Source organism: Cricetulus griseus, assembly GCF_003668045.3.
Source record: "Cricetulus griseus strain 17A/GY chromosome 1 unlocalized genomic scaffold, alternate assembly CriGri-PICRH-1.0 chr1_0, whole genome shotgun sequence".
In the NCBI taxonomy this organism is placed as follows: Eukaryota; Metazoa; Chordata; class Mammalia; order Rodentia; family Cricetidae; genus Cricetulus; species Cricetulus griseus.
In genome coordinates, this window is record NW_023276806.1 from 84,248,254 (window position 1) to 84,271,743 (window position 23,490).

The 23,490-nt window shown below is 43.0% G+C and overlaps 1 protein-coding gene across 1 annotated transcript; it reads right to left on the reverse strand.

Moving 5' to 3' along the window:
• Positions 1-5,195: 5,195 nt before the first annotated feature.
• Positions 5,196-5,939, reverse strand: LOC113832893 (uncharacterized membrane protein C3orf80 homolog). The gene has a single exon (XM_027391766.2). It carries the CDS (start codon positions 5,937-5,939, stop codon positions 5,196-5,198), a length of 744 nt encoding a protein of 247 aa, XP_027247567.1.
• Between the last annotated feature and the right edge of the window lie 17,551 nt (positions 5,940-23,490).

Below are 23,490 nucleotides of genomic sequence, written 5' to 3' on the forward strand. Positions count from 1 at the left end.
GAGGAGGAGGAGGAGGAGGAGGAGGAGGAGGAGAATCCAGAGCTGATTTTTCTGACTGAAGCTTCAGACAAATGATGAAGAACCTGCAACAGGGTTAGTCATTAGACAAGATCAGCCCTAAACACAAGTTTCAGAAATATAAACATCTGTCTATAGTGTGCAGAGATGAGAGTAAAGAATTAGGAGATTAATTTTCAAGAAAAGGCAAGTTGGACAATGTCCCTTTATTCCAGTCACAAGTGTGATAACAAGGGTTTTAGGCTGCCTCTATGAGAAGAAAAGATTCCAGTAAAGATGGATCTTATGAGGAGCTTCCAAGAGCAAAGACTGGAAGATGAGTCAGTGAGTGGAACATGAAGGGAGAGGCAAACTTGCCATGGCACTGCAGAAATCTGGCAGCTGGCTAATCCCACAAGGATCACGTGTGTCAAGGGAATATGGCAATCTGATGAAGAGTGTCCTGGCTAGTTTGCTTTTTTTAAAAATCAACTTGACACACACTACAGTCATCTTGGAAGAAAAGAACCTTAAATGAGAAACTACTCTCATCAGATGGATTTCCTGTAGGCAAGTCAGCGGGGGTATTTTCTTTATTAATGGTTGCTATGGGGTTACCCAGCCCACTGTGGGTGGTACCACTCCTGGGCAGGTGGTCCTGGGTTGTATAAAAAAGCCAACTGGGAGAACCATGAGGAGGAAGCCAGTAAGCAACCTTCTTCCATGGTTCCTGCCCCTACTTACCTCAGAGACTGACTGTGCCCGAGACAGGACCTGTTAGCAAAATAAACTTTTTTTCTCCCCAAATTGCTTTTGGTTATGGTGTTTATCACAGCAGTAGAAAGCAAACCAAAACAAAGAGTTTGTGTCAAAATTAATCCCATATAAATCAAGATACGACACTTTTAAGACCTAGAAAAATAATCAAAATTAATTTTGATCTGATAACATATTTGGTTGATAATGAAAATAAAACTCATATGACTGAAGAACAAATGAATATATCTGGAAGATTCTAATCCTCTATCTAACGAAATAAATATGACCAACAAAGAGGCAAAAGACAATTCTTAATTCTTATAAGATCATGTGGAAACATTAAGACCAGGGGTAATTTCTAGCCTAGCCAATAAAACAGATACCGTGAACAGCTTACTGGAGAACATGATGAAGCATGTAAGAGACAGCAATCATCTTAAATCAAATTACTTTTGAGATCTCCAAGCTGCATAGTGTATAACAGGAGGTTGGGGTCGTTTATCCAGTACAACAAATTGTCTGTTGGCAAGCCAAGATGGTTTACCATTACTTAGATAAAGTGGTATGCACCAAGAAAAACACAAAGCAGACTGTGAGAAAAACTGAGCAGAAAGATACAGCAGAATATATATATATATATATATATATATATATATATATACACATATATGTATACAAACTATATATATGCATTTATAGAAATAATTTGGAAGCAAAATAAGGTCTCTGTTATGAAGAAAATGCAAGGTCAAATTCTTTCCCCCAGTATAGCAAAGAACATATATTTGGAGCAAGATAGGGAGAAGTGTTGACCATCATTTCCAAAATACCTAGATGAGGAGCAATAAAGAGATAGATGTCAGGGTCTATTGTGCTTGAGAGCTAGAAACATTAAGATCTCATCTTTTACCCAGAGTGGCAAAGAGAGTTCTACATAAACATCGAAGGGAAAAACGTTTATAGTCCTTTTAGTGGACAAAGAGGACAAACTTATCTGGCTCAAAATGTAAGCCCACAGAAGTCAGACACAAAGTAAACAAAACAAAACAAACAAACAAACAAAAACACTAGATAAATACTGAACTGTAAGAGTTCCGTGCAAAGGGCGAAGTTGTAACTAGAGTGTTATTGAATTATAGCAGTGAGGACCATGTGGAAGTGCCTTGGAATAAACCTTGTAAAGAGCAAGCTAAGAACACAGGGGAGAATAGAGAAGCATAAAATATCAACGCAATATGTATATTTAACCCCATTTAACTAAGAAGTTCAGGGGGAAGCTGATACTATTTGAAGTACTGACAAACATTAAGTGTCACTGCCCCCATTCCCATGGGGGCAATTTTTGTGACAAAATTAAAAGTAAATTTTGTAAGTAAACACACACACACACACACACACACACACACACACACACACACACACACATATATATATAATATATATATAAAATCAGCTTCTATATGATCTTGTGGATAACCAAAGTGCTGGTTTATTTAGTACTTGATTTTTTATAGTGTTTTAAAAGGGAGTACTACAATTTTTCTGTGACTGGCCACATGAAAGGAAAGAAGGTTTGTTTTACTGCTAATGGGATTCTTGAGCCACTTTGGAGAGCTGGTTAAGGCTTGCTACTCAGAATCCAACACACATCACTGTTGCTCTCAACCAGGAAGTCCAAGTTATTTACAATTTATAAAAGTCATTTCAGAATATTGTATGGATCTGAACATCATATTTGTGCTTATAACATATCAGTTTCAGCTCTGAATTGTTTATTAATTCCTCTCGAGAGAAACTGTATACAAAAAAGGACATCAAGCTACTTAGCATATTGCCTTTTAAACTAAGTGAGGCCATTTCCTTCATATTCCCTTTGGCTTTTACAATTGAATCTCCTTTTCCTTATATAGTACACCTCATGCCCTTTGGCATAATTGTCAATGCCATTTTCCACGGTTGGAGCACCTTTGCACTTGCTGAATGTAGCAATTAATGGCTTTTAAAAAACATTCTGTTTCAAGACATTTTCCTTTTGGTTGTAATAGTGAACTCTCATAACAAATTGTATTTACACAGCAAGTGATTACAGACATGTACACTATGTGTATGTATGTATATGTTTATCTAGCATGTAAACATCTACATTGCAAATGAGTTACCATATTTGGGACTGTTATTATTATTATTATTATTATTATTATTATTATTATTGATGAGAAGAAAAGATCTGAGTCTTTTTCTGGAAATCAAGCCACTCTTGAATACATTTGACTAAGATATAGATGCCCTAAAAGTAAGCACATTTTTTGTATAATTATACTGATAGTGACATATAACACAAATATATCATATGTGAGTAACATAAATATATGTTAATTGTGTTTGATTAAATCTTGTATTGTTTTCAATTAGTAAAATCTCAACTAAAAAAAAACTCAAACTTTTTTTGTCGGTCAGTTCATAGTTTAAAATTGCTTTTAAAAAAGAGATAAATATTTCATGCACAGTCATAAATCTAATAAAATTGTACAAAGATAGCCAGATATGGTGGTTCACACCTACAGTCTCAGGACTTGGGAGGCAGGGGCATCAAGACAGAGGCAAGTTTGAGGCCAGCCTGCTACAGAGTGAGTGAGTCCCAGATCAGCCTGGATTACAAACTGAGATCCTGTCTTTAAAAAAGAAAGAAAAAATGCACAGAGAAATGTTTTAGTGGTTTTCTGTTTTAATGAACTTCTGATGGTTTTCTTTAATGACAGGGTCATTAGCTTTGAGATGTTTAAAGCAAACTATTATTTTATTATAATTCATACATTAAAAAAATTGCCAGGACATCAGACATTTTCAACCAGCCTTTAAAAGTTAAAAGTAATCAAATCTTTTTTTAAAAAAATACAAATCAGATACTTGAAGATCTCACAGGCCTGTCCAGCTTCTTCAATCATAGACCTCTGTGGATAATCTTTCTTGACAATTGGTACTATTCACACTTCTGCAGGGAAAGCTGTATTCCTTTTCATCCTTTCCTTTCATGCTGACTAAGCTGCCATAGCTATATGGCATACAATGTATACATTCTACACAGACAATACCAAATGTACATTATACATGAGGCATTAAATGTGTCCTATCATCCTTTGCTTAAAGGGAACTTCCCAGAACTAGTAAAATGATACTGCTTAATTTTAAGAAAGATAGGTTGGGTGAATCCTTTGCACAGTACTGCAAAGTTACAGGTTTAAACAAAAGTTACAATTCTGTTTCTTATGTTTGGAATCACGCTGCAGAATGTATCCTAAAAGAAAAATAGAGAAGGAAATACAGGCAAGCCATCTTGCTTTATGGTGTGTCATACATGTACCAATGTTCTTTTTACATTAATTGCATGACAAATGATACTGGTAAGACCCAGACTACAGTTATTATAAAAAGTTATGTATTATGCTTCAGTACTAAAAATAAAATATATTCTTAAATAGTGAAAATAAGATATCCTTCATGTTTTCATGTCATATTTCCCGTTTGACCACCCCATATCTTAATCAAATAATGTCCAACACTGTATTAAACAATGACAGAATGTGGGTGACTTCTTGATAGTTACAGGCCTAAAACAGAACATTGATTCCCCTGTCAATTTGTTGAACTACCTTCTTGATGTGTTTAGTGCATGGCAAAATAGAAAAATAAAAGACAAAATAAACACCTTACTGACAAATCCCCAAAGTTCATCAGTACTAGATTACAAATATGTTCTGGATTAATGGGTTGCTACATCTTGCAGCAACAAAACCATCCATCATGCTATCCCTCCTCCAGCTAACTGTGAGCCATCAGCTGTGACTATTTGATAGGTCCGGAAAACACCACAAGGTTTTCTGGGTCCTTCTCAAGAAAGGGATCCCATCACAGCCAAAGCGCTGCCTCCACAGACCCGCATGCAGCAGTCACTGGTCGTGGCCCAGAGCCAATGGCCTCACCATCCAGTCTTGGGAGACTGGGGACCTGTCCAAGCAGGAGGGCGAGGAATGGACCTGCACTCCTTCCTTTTCAAACACAAAGCAAGCCGTGGTCTCTAGACACACCAAAGGTTTATGCGTTCTTTTGGATTGGAGAAGCAGGCACTTACAGTGAACACAGGGGGTGGCAAGGCAAAAGGCGGGGACGACCGTCCAAGAGGGGCTGCAAGCTAGTTCAAATCCTTCGTCCCCGCTGAGCTGCCCAGCCTTGAGCCCAAAGAAACACAGAAAAACACAGGATCCCCAGGGAGCGAGAGGGAGGGGACTGACCCCAACCCAGGCGCCGGGCGACAGGTTGTGCGGGGATGCTAGTTATGGTCAAAGGCAGTCAGTGGCGGCCCCCAACACACCAGCTGTTGCGTACCACACGCAGCTCCCAGCCTCATACGGTCCGGGTGATCCCCGTGCGGCTCCCGGCGTTCAGATGAGCGGGAAGCGGCCCTGACCGCCGTCGGGGTCCCCGGCACTGCCGCCTCGCGGATGGCCCAGCACCGACACGGGCAGCACGACCTCCGCAGGGCTGAGCTGCTGCAGCCGCATGGACTCTTCGTAGGTGGGCAGGTACTTGACCTCCTCGTAGCTGGGCAGCTGGAGGAAAACTGGCGACACCACTCGCAGCTCGTGCTCCGAAACGCAGGAAGGAGGCAGACGTCCGCCACTTCCTCGGCCCCGGCCGCCGCCACTGTCCAGCAGTGAGTCCTGCGAGCCCGCGGCCACCTCGTCGCGCAACAGGGCAGGCGAATCATCGTCGTCGTCGGGTGGCCCCGCGGTCCCCGGCGGCCCGGAGTCCCCGGCAGGCCCGGGTCGTGCCTGGCCAGGGCGCGCCTGGCCACGCGGGTACCTGCGTGGGCTGGGGCAGATGATGCGCTGCAGGAAGTAGCCGATGGCGAAGAGCACCAGCAGGATGAGCAGCCCAGAGAGCTTGCGGACGAACCAGCCCACGTTGTCCAGGAAGGCGTGGAGCGGCAGCTTGCAGCAGCGCACGGCCGTGGCGTTGGCCGAGTCGCAGCAGCGCTCCCGCTCGCCGCACGCCAGCTCCGCGCAGCCCCCGCCGCCCCGCGAGGGCGCCACCAGCGCCAGCGCCAGCAGCAGCAGCAGCGGCAGCAGCGGTGGCGGCGCTGGAGCCACCGACAGGCCCTCGGCCGTGACCCCCGGGCCCCACATGGCCGGTGCAGACCTCCGTCGGCGTCCGGGACCTCGAGGCTCGGAGCTCCGTCTGGCAGCGCGGCCGGGCGCTGCGATGGGTCCCGCGCGCGCCACCTCCCGCGCCGCGGCTACCTGCGGCCCGAGCGGTGCTCACTTGGCCACGCTGGGGCGGGAGGAGGAGCCCGGGGCGCGCCGAGGCTGCGGGAGGCGGCTGCTGCTCACTGCCGAAACCGCCTCGAGAGCTTGTGACCTCGAGCCAGGGCGCCGAGGCGCTGGGGTCCCGGGCGAAGCGTGAGGAACCGCGGGGATCAGCAGAGGTGGTCCGCGCGGGGTCGCTCTGGGCATCTCGGTCGTCGCCGGCCGCGCTCTTCCTCCCGCACCTGGGCACCCCGCGGCGCTGGAAGGGTTAAGGCTGAGCTCTCAGCCCGGGAGCCCCTTGATCTTGATTAATTCAGCCGGCGCGCTCTTCCCCGCCAGACGGGCGGGGCGCTCTCTCTCACTGGCGTAGGTGTCTCAGTTTTAAGTGATTGGATTTCCCCAGGAATATTATTTAAATTGACTCGCGACCGGGTTTCGCTTACCATCTTTCTTGTGATCTTTCTATTAAAAATGGATGATGGCCATTAATGGCCAGTGCAGCCCCATTGCTGCCCTAAGTTTCCGGGGTGGGAACTGCTGGATAGTTCTGCTGACAGGTAGGTCCAGGTTTTTGGGAAGCCGGGACCCTAAGAAACTCCAGAACAGGTAAGAGAATTCTTTGGAAAGGCTCAAGTTACAGCCACAGAAGTAGCCCCAGAGGGACAGGAGGTGACCCCAACTCACCCAGGAGAAGGGAGAAGACCCTTGTTTCTCAGAGGCTTACCCGACCTTGCCTCTACTACGCCCAAAGTGGAGAGCAGGGATTTGAGTTGCAGGATGCAAGGAGCCCCCTCCGGCAGCATAAATAGCCGATCTGTGATGGCGGAGGGGAGCGGTAAGTGGCTGGCCAATTTCCTGAGCAAAATGTGAAGGTCCTTTTCAAGGTTATTCTTGTTTGTAAAGTCTGACTTTAAAGGAGGCCTGTGTTTCCACTTAGTACTTGGATCAGTTTACCTTCGTGCCATCAACCTCCAGGGAAAGCCTCGGAGCACCCAGACCCCCTGGGCACATCTGTCGGGTTGTGGAGCCCCGGAAGAAGCCACTTTGATTGAGGCAGTATAAAATAGATACACTGACACGGGAGGACTCCCTGAAGAGAAAAACTAATGGGGGTGGTGGTGGGGGGTGTCTCAAGGTCATTGTGAGAAAAAAGTGAAAAGTCCAAGGACATACAAAGACCTGACAGACTCAGCTCTTAGCCAAGGCTTCTCTCCTGCAAAAAACAAACAGACCAAGTCTGACTGGGATGGGCAGAGGGTGGGGTTGATGGAGATGGGCCATGGCCCAGTCTAAATGAAGACTCTCCTAAAACTTCTGTTGGAGGGAACACCTTGCTTTGCTTCAACTTCAAAATGATGCTTTCTCTTCCTGGAGAAGTGTCTCAGTGTCACTCAGACAAGATGTCCCTGAGCACAGGGGTTTTCTAAGCTTTTGTGAAGCTGAAGCTTTTCTCTAGCCATGCTATATGGGGAGAACTGAGCACTTGTCGGCAAAGCTTAGTTGACTGCTTTCAGCCTATAGCCAGATAGGCAGATGGAAGAGATTTGTTTGAATCACTGCAGGTTTGTGCTGTTTTCTGTTTCCCTGTTCCTTTGCTGAATTTACACCAAAAATGTATGCTAAGTATGTTCTGTATTCAGGGAGCCCAGCTGGATGCTCACCATGATTGATAAAATAAAATTAAAAAACAAATAACCTCCCAAGAATGGAGTGGCCCCGGTTCTGCATACCCGTTTTCAACTGAACAGAGGCAGGGTGAGCTTTCACAGAGAGAACAAATGCCAGATGTCTTCCTTCTTCATGACTTCAAGGTAGTCTCTGGGATAAGGGAAGCTCACAGCTTGAGATGGACTAGGAGTACAAAGTGAGAGAAATGCAAGTCTCTTGGGCTTTTAGAGTCAGAGGTCTTGGGATTTCTTCCAGGCATAGTGGAAGCAAGGGCAGAAGGAAAGGGGGTGGTGGGAGTTTTGTGGCCGATGAAAAAGGAGGGTGGCTACTTGATGTTGTTTTGAAACAAAAGCATTAAAATTTGAGTTACATTTTATAAAGTTATTTTGGGGGGAGGGTGTCTATTTGGGAGTCTTATATACATTTTATATATATTGGGGGGGGTTATGTTCTCTCCTTCCCTCATGTAGGTTCCAGGAATCAAACTCGTGTCTCTGGCCTATGAAGCAGACACTTTTTACAATTTGAGCTATCTCACTGGTTTCTACACAACAGCATTTAAATAGTTTCATTTCTGTCTTCTTTTAATGAGTTGGAATTTGTTTGCACAATTTTAGGACACAGTTAAAGAACACAGGCCCGCTATAAAATAAAGCATTGAGAATCCTTGCTTACAGGAAAGCAAAGAATGAACTCTGGAAAGTGAGTATGGTGTGGAGTTTATATTTCTGCTTTCCAAATGGATAGTCCCAAAGCATTGTCCATTAGTTCCCTGTACAGAAACTGGCACCTCGTCATTCTTAGAGCGCTCAGTTTCATTTAACTCTTCTTTATTTGCAGTGTGATTTGTTGTGTACAACCCTTTCATGGAAAGAAAAGAAATCCTAGTGCTCATAAAGCCTCACCAGAGCATTGCTCATTACTTAGATTCTTTAAAAAAATATATCTAACATACAAATAGAACAAGCCACTTAGCGAGGAAGATAGTTAATTATATGTTCCATAGGGAAGAGTACATTTTGTTAAAAATTGCATCACATTGTGTTGATAAGCACATATGAGAGAGGTGGACAGATAGTGAAAGGTGACTGGCATAGTTTGAAAGTAATTGGCCCCCATAAACTTATAGGGAGTGGTGCTATTAGGAGGTATGGCCTTATTGGAGTAGGTGTGGTCTTATTGAAGGAAGTGTGTCACTGTGGGGGTGGGCTTTGAGGTCTCTTTTGCTCAAGCTTTGTTCAGTGTGACTCTGAGTCCACTTCCTGTTGCCTGCTCCTTCTCCAGTACAACATCTTTCTGCATACTACCATGCTCACTGCCATGATTGCAGCTGTGATGATAATGGACTGAACCTCTGAAACTGTAAGCAAGCCACCCAATTAAATACTTTCCTTATAAGAGTTTACATGGTCATTGTGTCTCTTCACAGCAGTAGAAACCCTAAGACAGTAACTGACTTTCATCCAAAAAGTATGATGTGTTGAAATATAGCTTGATAAAAATTAAGAACCTTGTGGGCTGGGGACATGGCTCAGTTGGTAAAATTATTACTGTGAAAGCATGAGAAACTGGGTTTGTATTCCCAGCAGTCATATAAAAGGCTGGGTGGGACAGCATATGCCTGAGGAAGTAGAGAAAGGCAGAGCCCACAGGTTTGCTAGCTAGCCATGTAGTCAAATTAAAGCTCTGGGGTTAGCAAAAGTTGCTAGCCACCAAAAACTAAGGTGGCTAGCAACTAAGGAAAACATGTGATGTCAACCGTGGCTTACACATGTGCACACATGAATGTATACTTACATACAAATGCACACACACACACACACACACACACACACACACACACACACACGCATGCACACTTAAGAACATGAGCTGAACTGGTCACAGTGGCATATGTGTTCCTGGAAGCTTTCCTGATAGCTTGAGAAAAACCAAGTGTCTCCATCATGAAACCAGCACATCACACTGGAACAGAAGGACATTTCCTCCCTCGTGTTTGCTAACCAGGGGCTTTTGCCTTCAGGCCCGAGACACAACAACCCTAACCTTTTCATGTCCCTTCTTTAAAATGTCTAGGCATGGGCGGTTTGGAAGTATAAACAATCTGGTCTGTAAGAAGCTCTTAGCATGTGCAACATGCTCCCTCCTAATGGTATTACATTACTGTAGCTGATTTATTAAATATCCTCCTTTTGTAGAGTCCCTTCACTTGTAATAAGTCCTCCCTGAATAACAGTTAAGGGCTTTATGTATATTTGCGTGAATGCACCTTCCTAGAAATGATTTGTGACCTGCGATAATCTCCTTTGGATGGTTTTTAATTTTTTTATCATATTTCTTCCATCACTGACTCAATAAATATTTAATGTAGGCCCTTCTCTGAGTTAGATACTCCATTCCACTCTGGGGATGTTGTGAAATCAAGCCCTGCTCTGTCTTCTGGGAACTTATTGTTGAGGGGTTAGGGCACAATAGAAAAACAGTCAAAATGTTGAAGTGACATCCCATTGGTGAATGCCTATGATGGGAAAGTTCGAAGTTCTCAAGGTTTTTACCCTGGCCCTTTATGGGGATGACACTGGCTTGGAAAACCACTCCAAAAAAGACCTCTTTAAAACAGGACCAAGAAAGCAGGAGGCAGGAATCGCTAGGCAAAGGAAACTTTATAAAGAGAGGTCTTCAAGGTGGTAAGATCCTTCTGTGGCATCTCTCCAGTCTGGAAAAAGCAGATTAGCTTCTACAGCAGCATTTGCAGCTATAGATAGGTTTTAAGTAGCTCCCCTACAACCTGTTTAGATCCAGCCTGCTTCCCCTCAGTGGTCTAGGTGGTGATTGCTCTCTTTAGTTCCCTTGGAGACTAGGAAGGAGATCACAGGATTCCCTGTTCTTCATGTCTCCCCATCCTTGACTCAGTAGAATTTAGATTTTCTCTGTAAACATTATGAATCCCCAACTAGCCAATAAAAAGCTTCTTCAAGCCACATGCCAGGAGAAAAATCAAAGTCATATGCTTTGGCTCCTCTGTTTAAACAATGTACAAAAGGAAATGGTGTTTTTTCCAGGATTGAAGTAAGAAAAAAAAGTTGAGAAAATTACAGGCCCATGAACATAAGGGTCTCACTGTGTAACCACAGGTTGGTCTTAAGTTCACAGTTGTATTTGGTGTTACAGTTTTCCAAAGAACTTTCATGTACATTATTTTGTTTTTCTGCTTATTTAATGTCTATGAGATAGGTAGGTTATTATTATCCCTTTACAAGCCAACATAGGTTAAAACACCTGAATTGGACTGGGGATGTAGCTCATTGGTAAAATACTTGCTTAGTTTGTGCACGGCCCAGGATTCAGTCCCTAGAACAAGAGACAAACAGGTTGGGTGGGCGTCTCAGCCCCTATTGAATTGGACCAGTGTGGGAAGGGACAGTGTTCTTCACAGCTCTGAAGCATGGAAAAGCCAGGGTTATAAGACCAATGAGGAGGCTGGTGTCCTTTAATCCCAGCACTCAGGAGGCAGAGGCAGAGAGATCTCTGGGCTCAAGGCCAGCCTGGTCAGAGTGGGTTCTAAGACATCACTACACAAGGGCTACACAAGGATATCTTGTCTCAATGTCTCAAAAAAAAGAAAAAGAAACAAAACAAAACAAAACAAAACAAAAATAAACCAAAAATCTAAAGAAAGACAGACTCATAAGAGTGAAGCTGGGATTAGTTTAGACCATGAATATGAACTTTTTCTGAAGAAATAAAACATTTATTTCTGTCATTTTATGGCCACTTTTAGTAACCCATTATTAATGCTTTAGGCAATAATGTGACAGACTAGCTGTTTTTGTTTTTATTTCTGCAAACAAATAAATTCCCTCCTCCATTACAATTGATCCTTACCAATGAACCAACCAATACAAAATTATATATACTTTGAAAATAAGGATATGTTGAGTTCTAACAAATGAATACACAATATTATTTACTAGTGACTTAAATTTCTGTATTATGTTTATAATATTTATTGTTTTTAATTGTAGGGATTGAATTGAGGGCTTTGCACATGCTGGGCGAAAACTCTGCTTCTGAGCTCAGCCACCAGCTCTGAATGTTTTTTAAAAAGATTTATTTTTTATGCATTTGTGTGTGTGTCTGAATGTGTGCGTGTGCAACACAAAAATTCAGGAGGATGGAAAGTCTAGAAAAAGTACCCAGACTCCCTAGAACTGAAGTTCTAGTCGGTTGTGAGCCAAATGCTGTGGGTGCTGGGAACTGAACCTGGTTCCACTGAAAGAGCTGTGGGTGCTGTGAACTCCTGAGCCATTATCTCCAGACTCCAGCCTGCAGTTAATTTCTCATAGCAACCTTGTAAAAGAGGTTGATAGCATTCATATTATTGCTAACAATATGAAAACTAAACCATAAATATTATGAGAAATATTTATCGAGGCCCGGGCTATCTGAAATTAGAATTCTTTTTTTTGGGGGGGGGGTTCGAGACAGGGTTTCTCTGTGGTTTATGGAGGCTGTCCTGGAACTAGCTCTTGTAGACCTGGCTAGTATCGACTCACAGAGGTCCACCTGCCTCTGCCTCCTGAGTGCTGGGATTAAAGGCATGTGCCACCACCACCTGGCTTGAAAAAAGAATTCTTGTTCCGATAGCTGAAGGAGTTTTCCTCTCATGTTCCTTTTAAATTGTTAGCTTGTTGAAGTTAGAATGTATTTTTCAGAGGATAATAGAGAAGCCAAATGCTCACATTGGCAGAAAAGTCACATAGCATGAATTTATTTAATGAGGTGAAACATAATGCTCTATTATTTTCACTTGATACTGGTAATATACCTTTGCCTCTTTATAACAAGGGGAAATTGCTTGTTACATTCCACCCTGTGCATTCTCTGTAAACCTGCATCCATCACACAGCAACTGTCTATGTTCTGCCTCCTGCTCAGGCTTTGTACTTAAAACAGCACTGGTGGCATAACTCTGAGCTTGCCGCCTGTCTTCCTTGCTGGGACGTAGTAGCTGTCACAAACAGCTTAAGTGTGGAAGAATTTACTGTCCCATGCTTCAAAGGTTTCAGATCATCTTCTTTGGTGATGATACAGAACATGATGGTGAAGGGAACACATGGCATGGTGGATAGGAAGCAGAGAGAGAGGGACTCAGAACAAGATACAGCCACCATGATGCGCCACTTCCTCTAGCCAGGCTTGACCTCCCAAAGCTTCCACCATATCCCAAAATTGCTCCACAGGCTGAGGACCAAACCTTCAAGACAGGATCCTTTTTTGGGGGAAGATTTCATACGTAAACTCTAACAAGGGCTGTGGTCCATCTAGCCAGTATTCTCCCTGGGCTGAATGTAGTAAATAATTGTCCTCTGAGACACCCGTCTCAAAAGACTGGGAATCTACCCCACATATTTGAAGTTTCTTCTAGCCACTCCCACTGAAGATTCCTAGTATCCCATGATGGATTTGAAAAGGTGCCTCAAATATACTCAACCTTCTTCTTCATCCCTGCTCCATTCCTCCTAGCACCTTTGCTCTAGTAAGTGACTGCCTGATACAGCCGCTCAACACCCATTTCTTCAATGTCACATAGCTTTGTCTGTGGGTGCCGAGTTCTCCTTCCCTATCTCTGCAGGTCTGATGCCATCTCCTCTCTAAAGCCTTACTCATTCTGGTTCCACCTTCCCCAGTTGGAAGCTGTGCTTCTCTCTTCATGGAGCCCTTTAGCATCATCTCCTGTGTGAGGTGAATCTTGTCTTCTGCCTCCTATTTCTGGTGGGTATGTGCACACTGTACACCTTAAGAGTTTCAGAAAAAAGCTTCTATTAGAAATGTTTTCTATTAGAAATTCATGAGGCAAAGTTCTCAGATGTTCTTTTGCAGGTACCAATTTAGACCTTATTGTTAGAATAGTCTTCTAACAGTAAGACTGCAGGGCACAGTCAAAGACCCACAATGTCTATCTTCCTGACGGGCATTACCCATGCAAGTATAGACTCACCTGGGCTGAAATGAAGGCAGCAATTCATGAATGCCTTGGAAGACACAGACTGTCACAGCCATGCTATCCCAGAACCTCTGCCAAGTTGTTTATCATGCCACAGAAAACATTTTTATGGAATTTGCCTATATTTGCAAAATTGATTTTCAGTATGTATTTTCTTGTGAGTAACAATTCCATGGCTCTAATACCTGCAAAATGCAGTGTTTTTTTCCCTGTGGTTTCCTCTTTCAAACTCAAAGTGGATTCTTCCTTGCTGAAGAGACCTGGGATTTGGAGAGCAAGCATTAAATTAGCCTGTGATTTGCCTCCTGGAGCCCAGATGCTCCAGCTACTGGAAGATGGAAATTTCACAATTCTGCTGTGAGCACCTGAGCTGGCCTTGAAGGCTTTGTTTTGGATTTTGTCCTTAACCTTTTGCAACTCAGCCCTCTATCTCAGGGTGGCTCAACCATGGAGTGTGTATTTCCCTGTGAATAAAATTCTGGACCATTCTGTGTAGCACGAAAAACAAAGACCCAGAGTCATACATATATTGGGGTTCAAGCTGTAAGCTGAAGACCAGAGAAGCAAAGCAGCCAAGCCAGATCTTAACTGTACCAAGCTGAAATGGCAATCCTGTCTCCACAAATCCTCAGAGGCAGAAGGCTCTGAATCCCTGTTTCCTCCTCCTTTTATTTCTTTCTCTGCCCAGACATATCACTACTGTCTCCACCTCCCTAGTGCTGGGATTAAAGGCATATGACCCCAAGTGCTAGGATCAAAGGCATGAGCTCTGTTACTCTTGTGTAGGTCAGGGTGGCCTTGTATTCAGAGAAATCCATGTGCCAGTCTCACAGGTCCTGGGATTAAAGGTGTGTGCCATCACTGTCTAGTTTCTACAGGTAACCAGTGTGGCTTGTTTTGCAAGCTGATCTCCACTGGTTTTATTAGATCATAAACAATATATCACCACAATTCTGCAAGTGAGATATTGGAAGGCAGACAAGGGGTTGGGGGTTGGGGGTTGGGGGTTAGGGGTGTCCTAACAGCTCCTGTGTGGCTCTCTCTAGGCTATCTGATGTTCTCAATTTTGCAGGGGACCCCACCCTAAGGCTACCACAAGACCAGGACCTTCCTTCTTCCCATTGGTGGCAGTCTCCACGCTGCCTGCCTTTCCCTGGCAGATTCTTACCACTTCTTTTAACCAGTTTCTTATTTTCAATTCTCTCTGTTATAAAAATTCAGAGGTTCATTTTCTTGTTAGGATCCTATATTAATTACCTTTCTTGTTGCTGTGATAAGTTACCTGGAAAAGCAATTTAAGGGAGAAGTTGGAGGAGACAGTCTGTCATGGTGGGGAAGTCGTGGCCAAACAAGCTTGAGGCAGCCGGCCATATCCCGTCCTCCAGTCAGGGAGCAGAGAATGATGAACACTGGTGCTCACTCACTTTCTCATTTTCATTCAGCCCAGGACCCCAGCTCCTGGGATGGTGCCACCCATTTCAATGGACCTAATCTGTATAATCCCTCAAATGCACACCCAGAGTCTTGTCCCCTAGTGTAGATCCTGTCAGGCTGGCAGTCAACAACAGCCATCACAGATTCTGACTGACCTTCGTCGACTGACACCACTGAACCGTGCTCACCAGGTCTAGAATGCAAAGACACTGAAGTATCTTCCGATTCTCCGAACTGACCCAAATGTTGTTTCCATTCCCCCCATCAACAAGGTAGAAAGTTGACTGCAAGCATTAGCCACAACACAGTGTATTAGCTCTGTGATCTTGGGTACTTGGTATCTGAATTTGCAGTTTGTAATCTGTAAAATAAAGAGCCAGTGCTGCATGCCTTACAGAGATGAGGATCAAGCAGATGGATACTTACCAGGTGCTGAAAGTGCTCCTGGGCACAGAGAACTCTCTGTGTGCGTTAGCTACAATTACTAGTTAACCACAAAGAGTATGTACCCCCCTCCTTACTTGGCTGTTAGTTTGAGCCTTAAAATGGTGGGTTACAAAACCAATTTTCTTAGGGTGCTCATTAATTCTATTTGCATCCTGTCTACCCGAATCAACTACAGACAAATGGAACCCATTAACTTGGTAAAATTTAATATTTGGCTCTTAGGCTTATTATGGGCAATACTATAAGAATTAGCAACACGTGTTTCTCACAGTGTTTCAGGAACAGTTAGAGGTACTGGGTCTCCTATGAAATTCTCCTTTTAGAATTCTAAGCCCTAAAGCTATGCTTTCCTTCTGCACCTGTGAACACTTTCTTCTTTGTCATCATGGCAATTGTATAAATGGTTGTGAATCCCATTTTGTTTTAGTCACTAGAAAATTTGGAACTAAGTTTAAAGTTATAATATTTATGTTGGCTGTTCTTTTTTTTTTACATTTATTCTTCTACTTCAACAGGACCTTTGTTTTCTCACTCTGTTGATTGATTGATAATTGATTGATGGAGTGATTGATTGATTGGAACAGGGACTCATGTATCACAGGCTGGATTCAAACTTGCTATGTGGCTGAAGATGACCTTAAACTGCTGATCTTCTTGCTTTCACCTCCCAAGCGGTGGGTTTATAGTCCTGTACCAAGATGCCTGGTTTATATGGTGCTGGGGATGGAACCTGGGACTGGATGTGTGTTATGCAAATACTCTCTCTACTAATCTAGAACCTCAGTTTATTTATTCCATTCTTTATTCATATCTTGCCACTTATAGTCAAGTTATAAGTGATTGTTTGTGATAAGATAGAATATAGATAGCAATAAATTTGTAGGATTTTCAGAACACGTTATGAATTTTACCACCAAAGTTCTTTTAGAATATAATATCAGTGCAAAAAAGAGTCACATTTTTCATCATGTTTCCTCAGCTTGGCATGTTCTGGCATGCTCAAGTGTTTTGGTCACATGCTGTTCATTTTGTTTCAGAGTCAATTGGAATAGCCTTTACCAAACTTTTATGAGGCATGAATTCTGTGGTATGCTATTCTTGTTTAGAAAAAAAAAATGGTTTGTGGTCAAGTCAGTTTGGGAAATGCCTGGCGAACTTAATTGCCGCATCGTTTTCTAGATCCTTTATTTTCTTAAGGATTCTTTAAGAGGAAACAATGTAGCGTAGAAATTTAAGTGACCAAGAAATGCCCCATCACTTTCCTCCTCTGTAATTTTTTCTTACCTGAAATTCCAACTATACTTTGAGTCTGTAGGTCTCTCTATCACCGGATAACATTGGTAAGGTTTTTATATATGGATTGGTGCTTGTTCATGAAGTCCGTAAGAAAAGAATGAAGGGGCTGATGTTGGTGTCTGAATGTGAATTGTCTCCCATAGTCTCATGGTGTTGACGTGGTCCCCATTTAGTAGGACTATTTTGGAGTCTCACTGAAGGAAGTAAGACTCTCTTGACAGGCCTTGAGGTTTCACCCTGGCCCTGTTTTCCTGCCAGGTGTCAATTTCCTGGTCAGGGACAGATGGTGTCATACTTGTGCTGCCACAGCTGTGAGTCCCTCCCACTGCCATGCTTTCCACATTGCGATGGGCTGTGCCCTGAAGCTGGGCACCCAAACAAACCCCTCCTCCTTTCAAAGCTGCTTATTGTATTGATATTCAGCAATGACAAAAGTAATAAACACAATTGCTCACCATCAGTTAGGAGTGTTCCTAAGGTGAGAAGTTGTAAAGACACTTTAATTTTAAAAACAGGATTATATGCTGGGCAGTGGTGGCACACACTTTAGTCCCAGCACTTGGGAGGCAGAGGCAAGAAGATCTCTGAGTTTGAGGTCAGCCTGCTTTACAGAGTGAGTTCTGGGACAGCCAGGGCTACTCAGAGAAACTCTCTCTAACAACACCCAAAGGATTATATTAATAACATTTGAAGGTAATGCACATTTTAAATGAGGTATCTTCACTGATTTTTCTAAAATCTGCTAGTGTAGGCAGATAAAAATGTGGGGGCCTCATTATTCATGTGACACTTCAGCTGTTGATATTAGGCAGTCATACTTTAACGTTAAACAGAGCCAGTTAGATACGAGTCTATGGATAGATTTAGAGGGATTCACTGAGAAATTTTTTTGACTGACATGCTTGGGAAATAATTACTTTTAGGTACTTTCTGTATATATAACCCTCAAACACAAGACACAGTTTTATTAAGATTGTCAAGTCTAATCCATCATCAAGTTGTTCAGAAAGACATTTCACCTTGATTTCCTTTTTGTTAAAGCAGAACAAAAAAAAAAAAAAAAGATAATACTAAGTGAACCGTGTAGAATGAGCATCCTGTGCCTGACTTTGGTTCTATACTGTAGTGGCACAGTGCCAGAATTCTAGATTCCTTTTTTCTAAGATGTACATTCTCACAGAGTTGACAGCCTCTTTAAAAAAACTTATTCATTTATTCTTATTTATGTACATGTGAGGTTCTATGCACTGTGCATCTTGCAGGTTTTATGCACTGTGGATGCTGCAGAGGACAGAAGAGGGTGTTGGATCCCCTGGAACTGGAGTTACAGATTGTTGTGAGCCTCCACGGAGTGCTGGGAACCTATAGGTCCTGTGGAAGAGCAGCCAGTGTTCTTAACCACTGAGTCAGCTCTCCAGCCCCAGTGGACAAGCTCTTGCAACACAGGATATCCATCATAACTGCTAGCATGTGTTTCATGCCTCGTATTTACAAAGTCTTTGTGTATATATCACCTTATTTATTATAATGACAAGAGGGATCAAGAGAGCCTTGGTAGACCCTGTTTGGCAGGTATGCAGCTAAGAGTTAAAGCCATGGACTCAGACAGACCTGATTTTTAAATTCAGTTCTGACATTAACTCTGCAACCTTGAGCAGGTCACCTAGTTGCTTGAGACTCACTTCTGTTCTCTGTGAAATGAGAGTAATAATAAAATCTAATTTATAAGGTTTTTATAAGGATTAAACCATAACCCAAAGATATTGGTGGATAGTAAGTGCTCAGTAAATACATTATCATAGAGAATTTGGAAGAAAATGAAATTCAAGAAGAGTCATCTGTTCAAGGTGACAGAAGCAGGGACAGCTACAATTCCAATTCTTGTGTTCTTATTCACAGTAGAAAAACCACAGGAGCCCTGGGCTGTGTCAGCTGCCTGTCTTCAGTATCACTGCTGACCCTGTCCATCACCAACTCTACCACTGTACCAGGAGAGAACTGTGTGTGGGATGGGGCGGGAGGGGTGTTACAAGTTAAAACCTAAGTGTGACCACTTAGGATGAACTCGGGTCAATGATTCCTAATCACTGTGAGAACTGTGTCCACCAAGATGGTGTTCACGAAGTGAGCAGGTGGATGTTAGCTCATGTTGAGGAGTCATGGGTTAAGTTCCTGCTCTGCAGTGGTTGGAGTGGGCCCAGCCTATACCCAGCAGGGTAGAGCTGTAGACAAGCTGTGTTTTATTCCCTCTACTCAGATGTAAAGAAAGAAGTAGAAAGGCATCCTCATCCCCAGTATTTTTAAACAACCACACTTATAAGCTTTATCTACATAATCCAAAATAAAATATTTAAGCTCCTTAATAGGCTTTTAGAAGCAAAGATTTGGCAAGCTCTTCCGAGTGTGTTTACTGCATCTTGGGTTTGTAGTTACAGTAAGCCAATATGTATTTTTAGATGGAATTTAACATTTACACTTACACATTAGATTCATAAAAGAACACCAGAGAATAGGATATTCCCAGGATACCCTGCCAACATTTGCTATTCACTACCATTAATTGGGAACAATCAGATGTTGTAAAACTGGTATCTTGGACTCTGTGAGGCTGGGAAAAGGGGAGAGTCCCTGGGGAGGAGGCTGACCCCAGCATAGAGGCTGGAATTGAAGGTTGAGGAGGAGTCAGGAAAAGGACAGACTGTGGATGGTTGTAAAGTACAATGGGTCTTTTGAGCTATCAAGTGCAGTAGCTGAGTGTGATGGGCACTTGCAATTCTAGTGCATGGGGAACCAGGCAGGAAGGTAGCAGTGGGTTGAGTTGTAGGTTATGCTGGGCTACACAGTAAAATCCAGAAATAAAAAGGAAATAAGAGAACTAGAATAGACTCAATGGCTACCAGGTATCAGAGCACATGTACCATACAACAGAGTGGGTAAATCTTCTTTTCCAGATCTATGGTAATATATATAGCTCCTTGCATCTTGACTGTCCTATGGCCTCTGGTAAAAACTATGGCTATCTTTGATATGCTCCATTTTACATGGTTGTTATTTTGTTTTGAGACAGGTTCTTATTCTGTAACTGGCCTTGAACTCAGAATCTTCCTGCCAGCCTCCCAGAGCTGAGATCGAAGGAGAGTGGTACCAGACTCATTCTGTAGATCCTCTTATAACCTCACCTCAGCTGGAATCCTTGGCTTTCCTCTTTGGACCATAAGAACACAGCAGAAATGAGTCTGGATGACTTTCCAGACCAGGTAATAAAATACAATATGGGTTTCATACCCCCTCATCCCCCTCCACTTCCCCTTCTTCTCTCCTCCCTCCCCATTCCTCCTTCTCTCTCTGGATAGGACATAGAGAGAGAGGCCCCATGTAGACAGTATAATTGACAGCCCCACTCAGGTTTTTAGCCAGTACCCAGTCTCATGTGAGTAACTATCCTGCCACATACTGCTGCCCTCATGCTCCTGCTGAGGTCACTGGGAACAGACATACGGTAACACTGTCACTATGCTCCATTTCAGTTCCTGGCCCAGGGAACCAACATGGAGTGAGTGGCTATTATTACTTTAAGATGATTTGCTGTAAAATCACAGGAATCAAAGTGAGCTCTCACCCCAGCTAAATATGAGAATCCCCAAGGCCATCAAGAGTGTCTTGTGACCTCGTCTAGGTATCTCAGCTTTGTCTTCTGTCCAATGGTCACTGCTCAAGAAGCTGTGCCAAGCACAGTGCCACCAACTGTCTCAACTTCAGTTATCACAATCATAGCCAGCTTTGGCTTGTTGGGAACCTTCTCACATAGCAGGAGAACTGTGATCAGCTCTGCAAATGAGTTGGAGAGAAACTGAAAGAGGAATAGCATGGGTAGTGAGCCCCTGTTCTGCATGTGTAAGTGCTTTCTGGGACCCTTTTTATATATAGCTGGTTGCATGTTGCTTCCACCCATCACACATGACTTCCAAACAGGAGGAGGAAGAACAAAATTTAAAAAGTGCATACCAATTTTTAAAACGGTGCCTGCCACTGCTTTAAGAAAACCACACCCAAGTAATGCTTTATACCACACTGAGAAGGTGAGGATCTTCCCTTGACCAATTTGTAAAGGACCTGGGATGTGTAGTTTAGTAAGTGATGGCATTCTGCCAAACCAGATGGAGGGTCTTCTGGCTTAAAAACAAAAAAAGTTGTGTATTACATAGCTTGTGAAATTCCCTGTGTGTGCTTCCTGGGACCAATTTTAATAAGGCTGCAGAGAAAAACATGTGTGACCGTGTGACCATGCTTGTGCTCAGCCAGAATGAGGGCCCCAAGAAATATGAGGCCTGTATTGGTCAGGAGAGACAAATAAAATTCTTATAGCAGCAAGCTTGGGATTTAAGATGACTTGACTCCTCAGCACCCTCTTCTGTATTGTGGGCCATGAGTGGTACGGTGAGTGTGTTAGGCACCTGGTGAACAGTGTATCGGTAAGGTGGTTTTTCCAGATTGTGAGCATCTCAGCCTAGACAGGGACTTTATGAGATTCAATAGGCATTGTCAACAATATTTTATGAATTACTTAATATGACCATGGAAGAAGTTAAGTCGATGTTATACTCAATGGATGGGCATTTCCGGATGAGGAGAGGGGAAAGTTGCTGAGGGGCCATTATAGATGCTGTACCAGAGTCTGGGCACACGTGATAAGATCTGGGCTATGAGGTCATTTAGTTGAAGGCATGAAAACCTCAAGAGCAGACAACCTCTCCATTATCTCAGTAGATTTTCTCTGCAGTGTTGTTCTCTATTTCAAGAGAAGTCCTGGCTGGCGGGAGTTTTCCACCAAGCAAGGATATTTGGGAATCCAAGTTCTTTTCATCTCTCAGATTCTTCATCTTATCTTTCTATTAATTTGTTTCAAGTCTATGGAGGTGGAATGAGCATGCAGGTGGGGTGGGTTTATGTTGAGCCAGGTGTGTGTGTGTGTGTGTGTGTGTGTGTGTGTGTGTGTGTGTGTGTGTGTTGTATTGACTTGAAACCATGAGATTATATCTTACTGCAAAAGAGGCTGGAAATCCTGCCTTGTACTCAGGAAGCTAGGAAATGGGGTTAGTGAAGTGCTAGCCAGTGTCTTCCATGGAGAAGACAACAACCTTGGTTGGTAAATTCCATATGAAATTGCAAGTGTATAACGTAATTATGGATCAGCTGTGAGATCCAGAACTCAGTGTTTTATGATCTCCAACTATTGTACCAATCTAAAACAAAAATAATTTGAATAATTGTTGGAAATATAACCCATATAAGTTAATGTAACTTCTTTAAAAAAGCATTTATTTATTTATAGTGAGTGTGTGCTTGTGAATACCAGGTGTGTGTGTGTGTGAATACAGGTGCCATGGCTTGTTATGTGGTGGCCAGAAGAAGACAACTTGTGGATCCCACGGATCAAATTCAGATTATCAGGCTTGGAGGCAACACTTTATCTGATAAGCCAGTCAAAGTAAATGCTTTAGGTTTTAGATATGTTTGGGTAGGTAAATAGGCAACTCATTCCCAGCTTTCAGGTGGGAAAAAGACCATGCGTTCATACTTCATAGAAAAAAAAAACCCAAAGAATTAAGAGTTTTATATTTTCTTTAAGTTTTCCCTTATGGCAGTGTTAGACAGGAAGCAGCCTATCATAACTCAAGCTATTTGGCGTAATTATCCTTCATCTGCTAATTTCTAGGAAGGAAAAATATGATTTAAATGCGTTTCCGCACAGCTGTTGATTAGGCATAATGGCAGAGTAATCACGGGAGAGCTGAGAGATTGGAGCTAATGTCGGAACATCATTGTCTGAGGAACCAAGGGTTCCAAAGCCAGAAACAATGTCTAACCAACCAACAATTCCCCCACACTTGCTTTCTCTTTGTCTGTTCTTCAATGTCAATTAAACAGAGCAAACTAGAGCCTGTTAATTACATCAATTTTGAGGTCAGCTCCAACAACCCAAATCTCTATGACAAACCACAATTTTGATTTTTTTAAATCAATACTTAGACAGCATTCTTATTAAGAGAAGCTGCAAGGCATTTATCAGCATATCAATAAATTCTAAGCAAGTCTTAAACTTTTTATGGCTTCTTCTGCCCTGCTCCCAAATGCAAACCTCCCTATTCTACACAGGCTCAGTGACTGCAGCCCAGTGAAGCTGCAGCTTTGCAGCCATTAAAGTTCTCCAAGGAACAACACCTCACAAATGTCTCATTGTGGCTGGAAAGCAGATGGATGAGCTCACAAATGGGACAGCACCTGGTTTCAAACCTCAGGCTGAACACAAGGTGATCACTCTTTGTTGCCCAGAAGCCCAAAGTTAGCAGAATTCATGGAAAGGTAGGAGTGCTCAAGCAGAGCAAGGATAAATGGGGCAAAGGTTTGTCTTTCACTGTTTCCCTGATTGAAGGCCACTAGACCAGTTCAGTTAGGACTCTAGCCACAATCCAGTGGAGGGACAAAATGGACTATAGATAACTATCAGCAAGGGAGGGATGGCTAGATGCCCAGTTGTAGAGAGAACTATAACCCACAGGTGTATGCTAATGGGGGTCA

Bases quoted from the DNA above. Each gene is read 5' to 3' on its own strand.
- LOC113832893 (XM_027391766.2), bottom strand. From the start codon at position 5,939: ATGTGGGGCCCGGGGGTCACGGCCGAGGGCCTGTCGGTGGCTCCAGCG.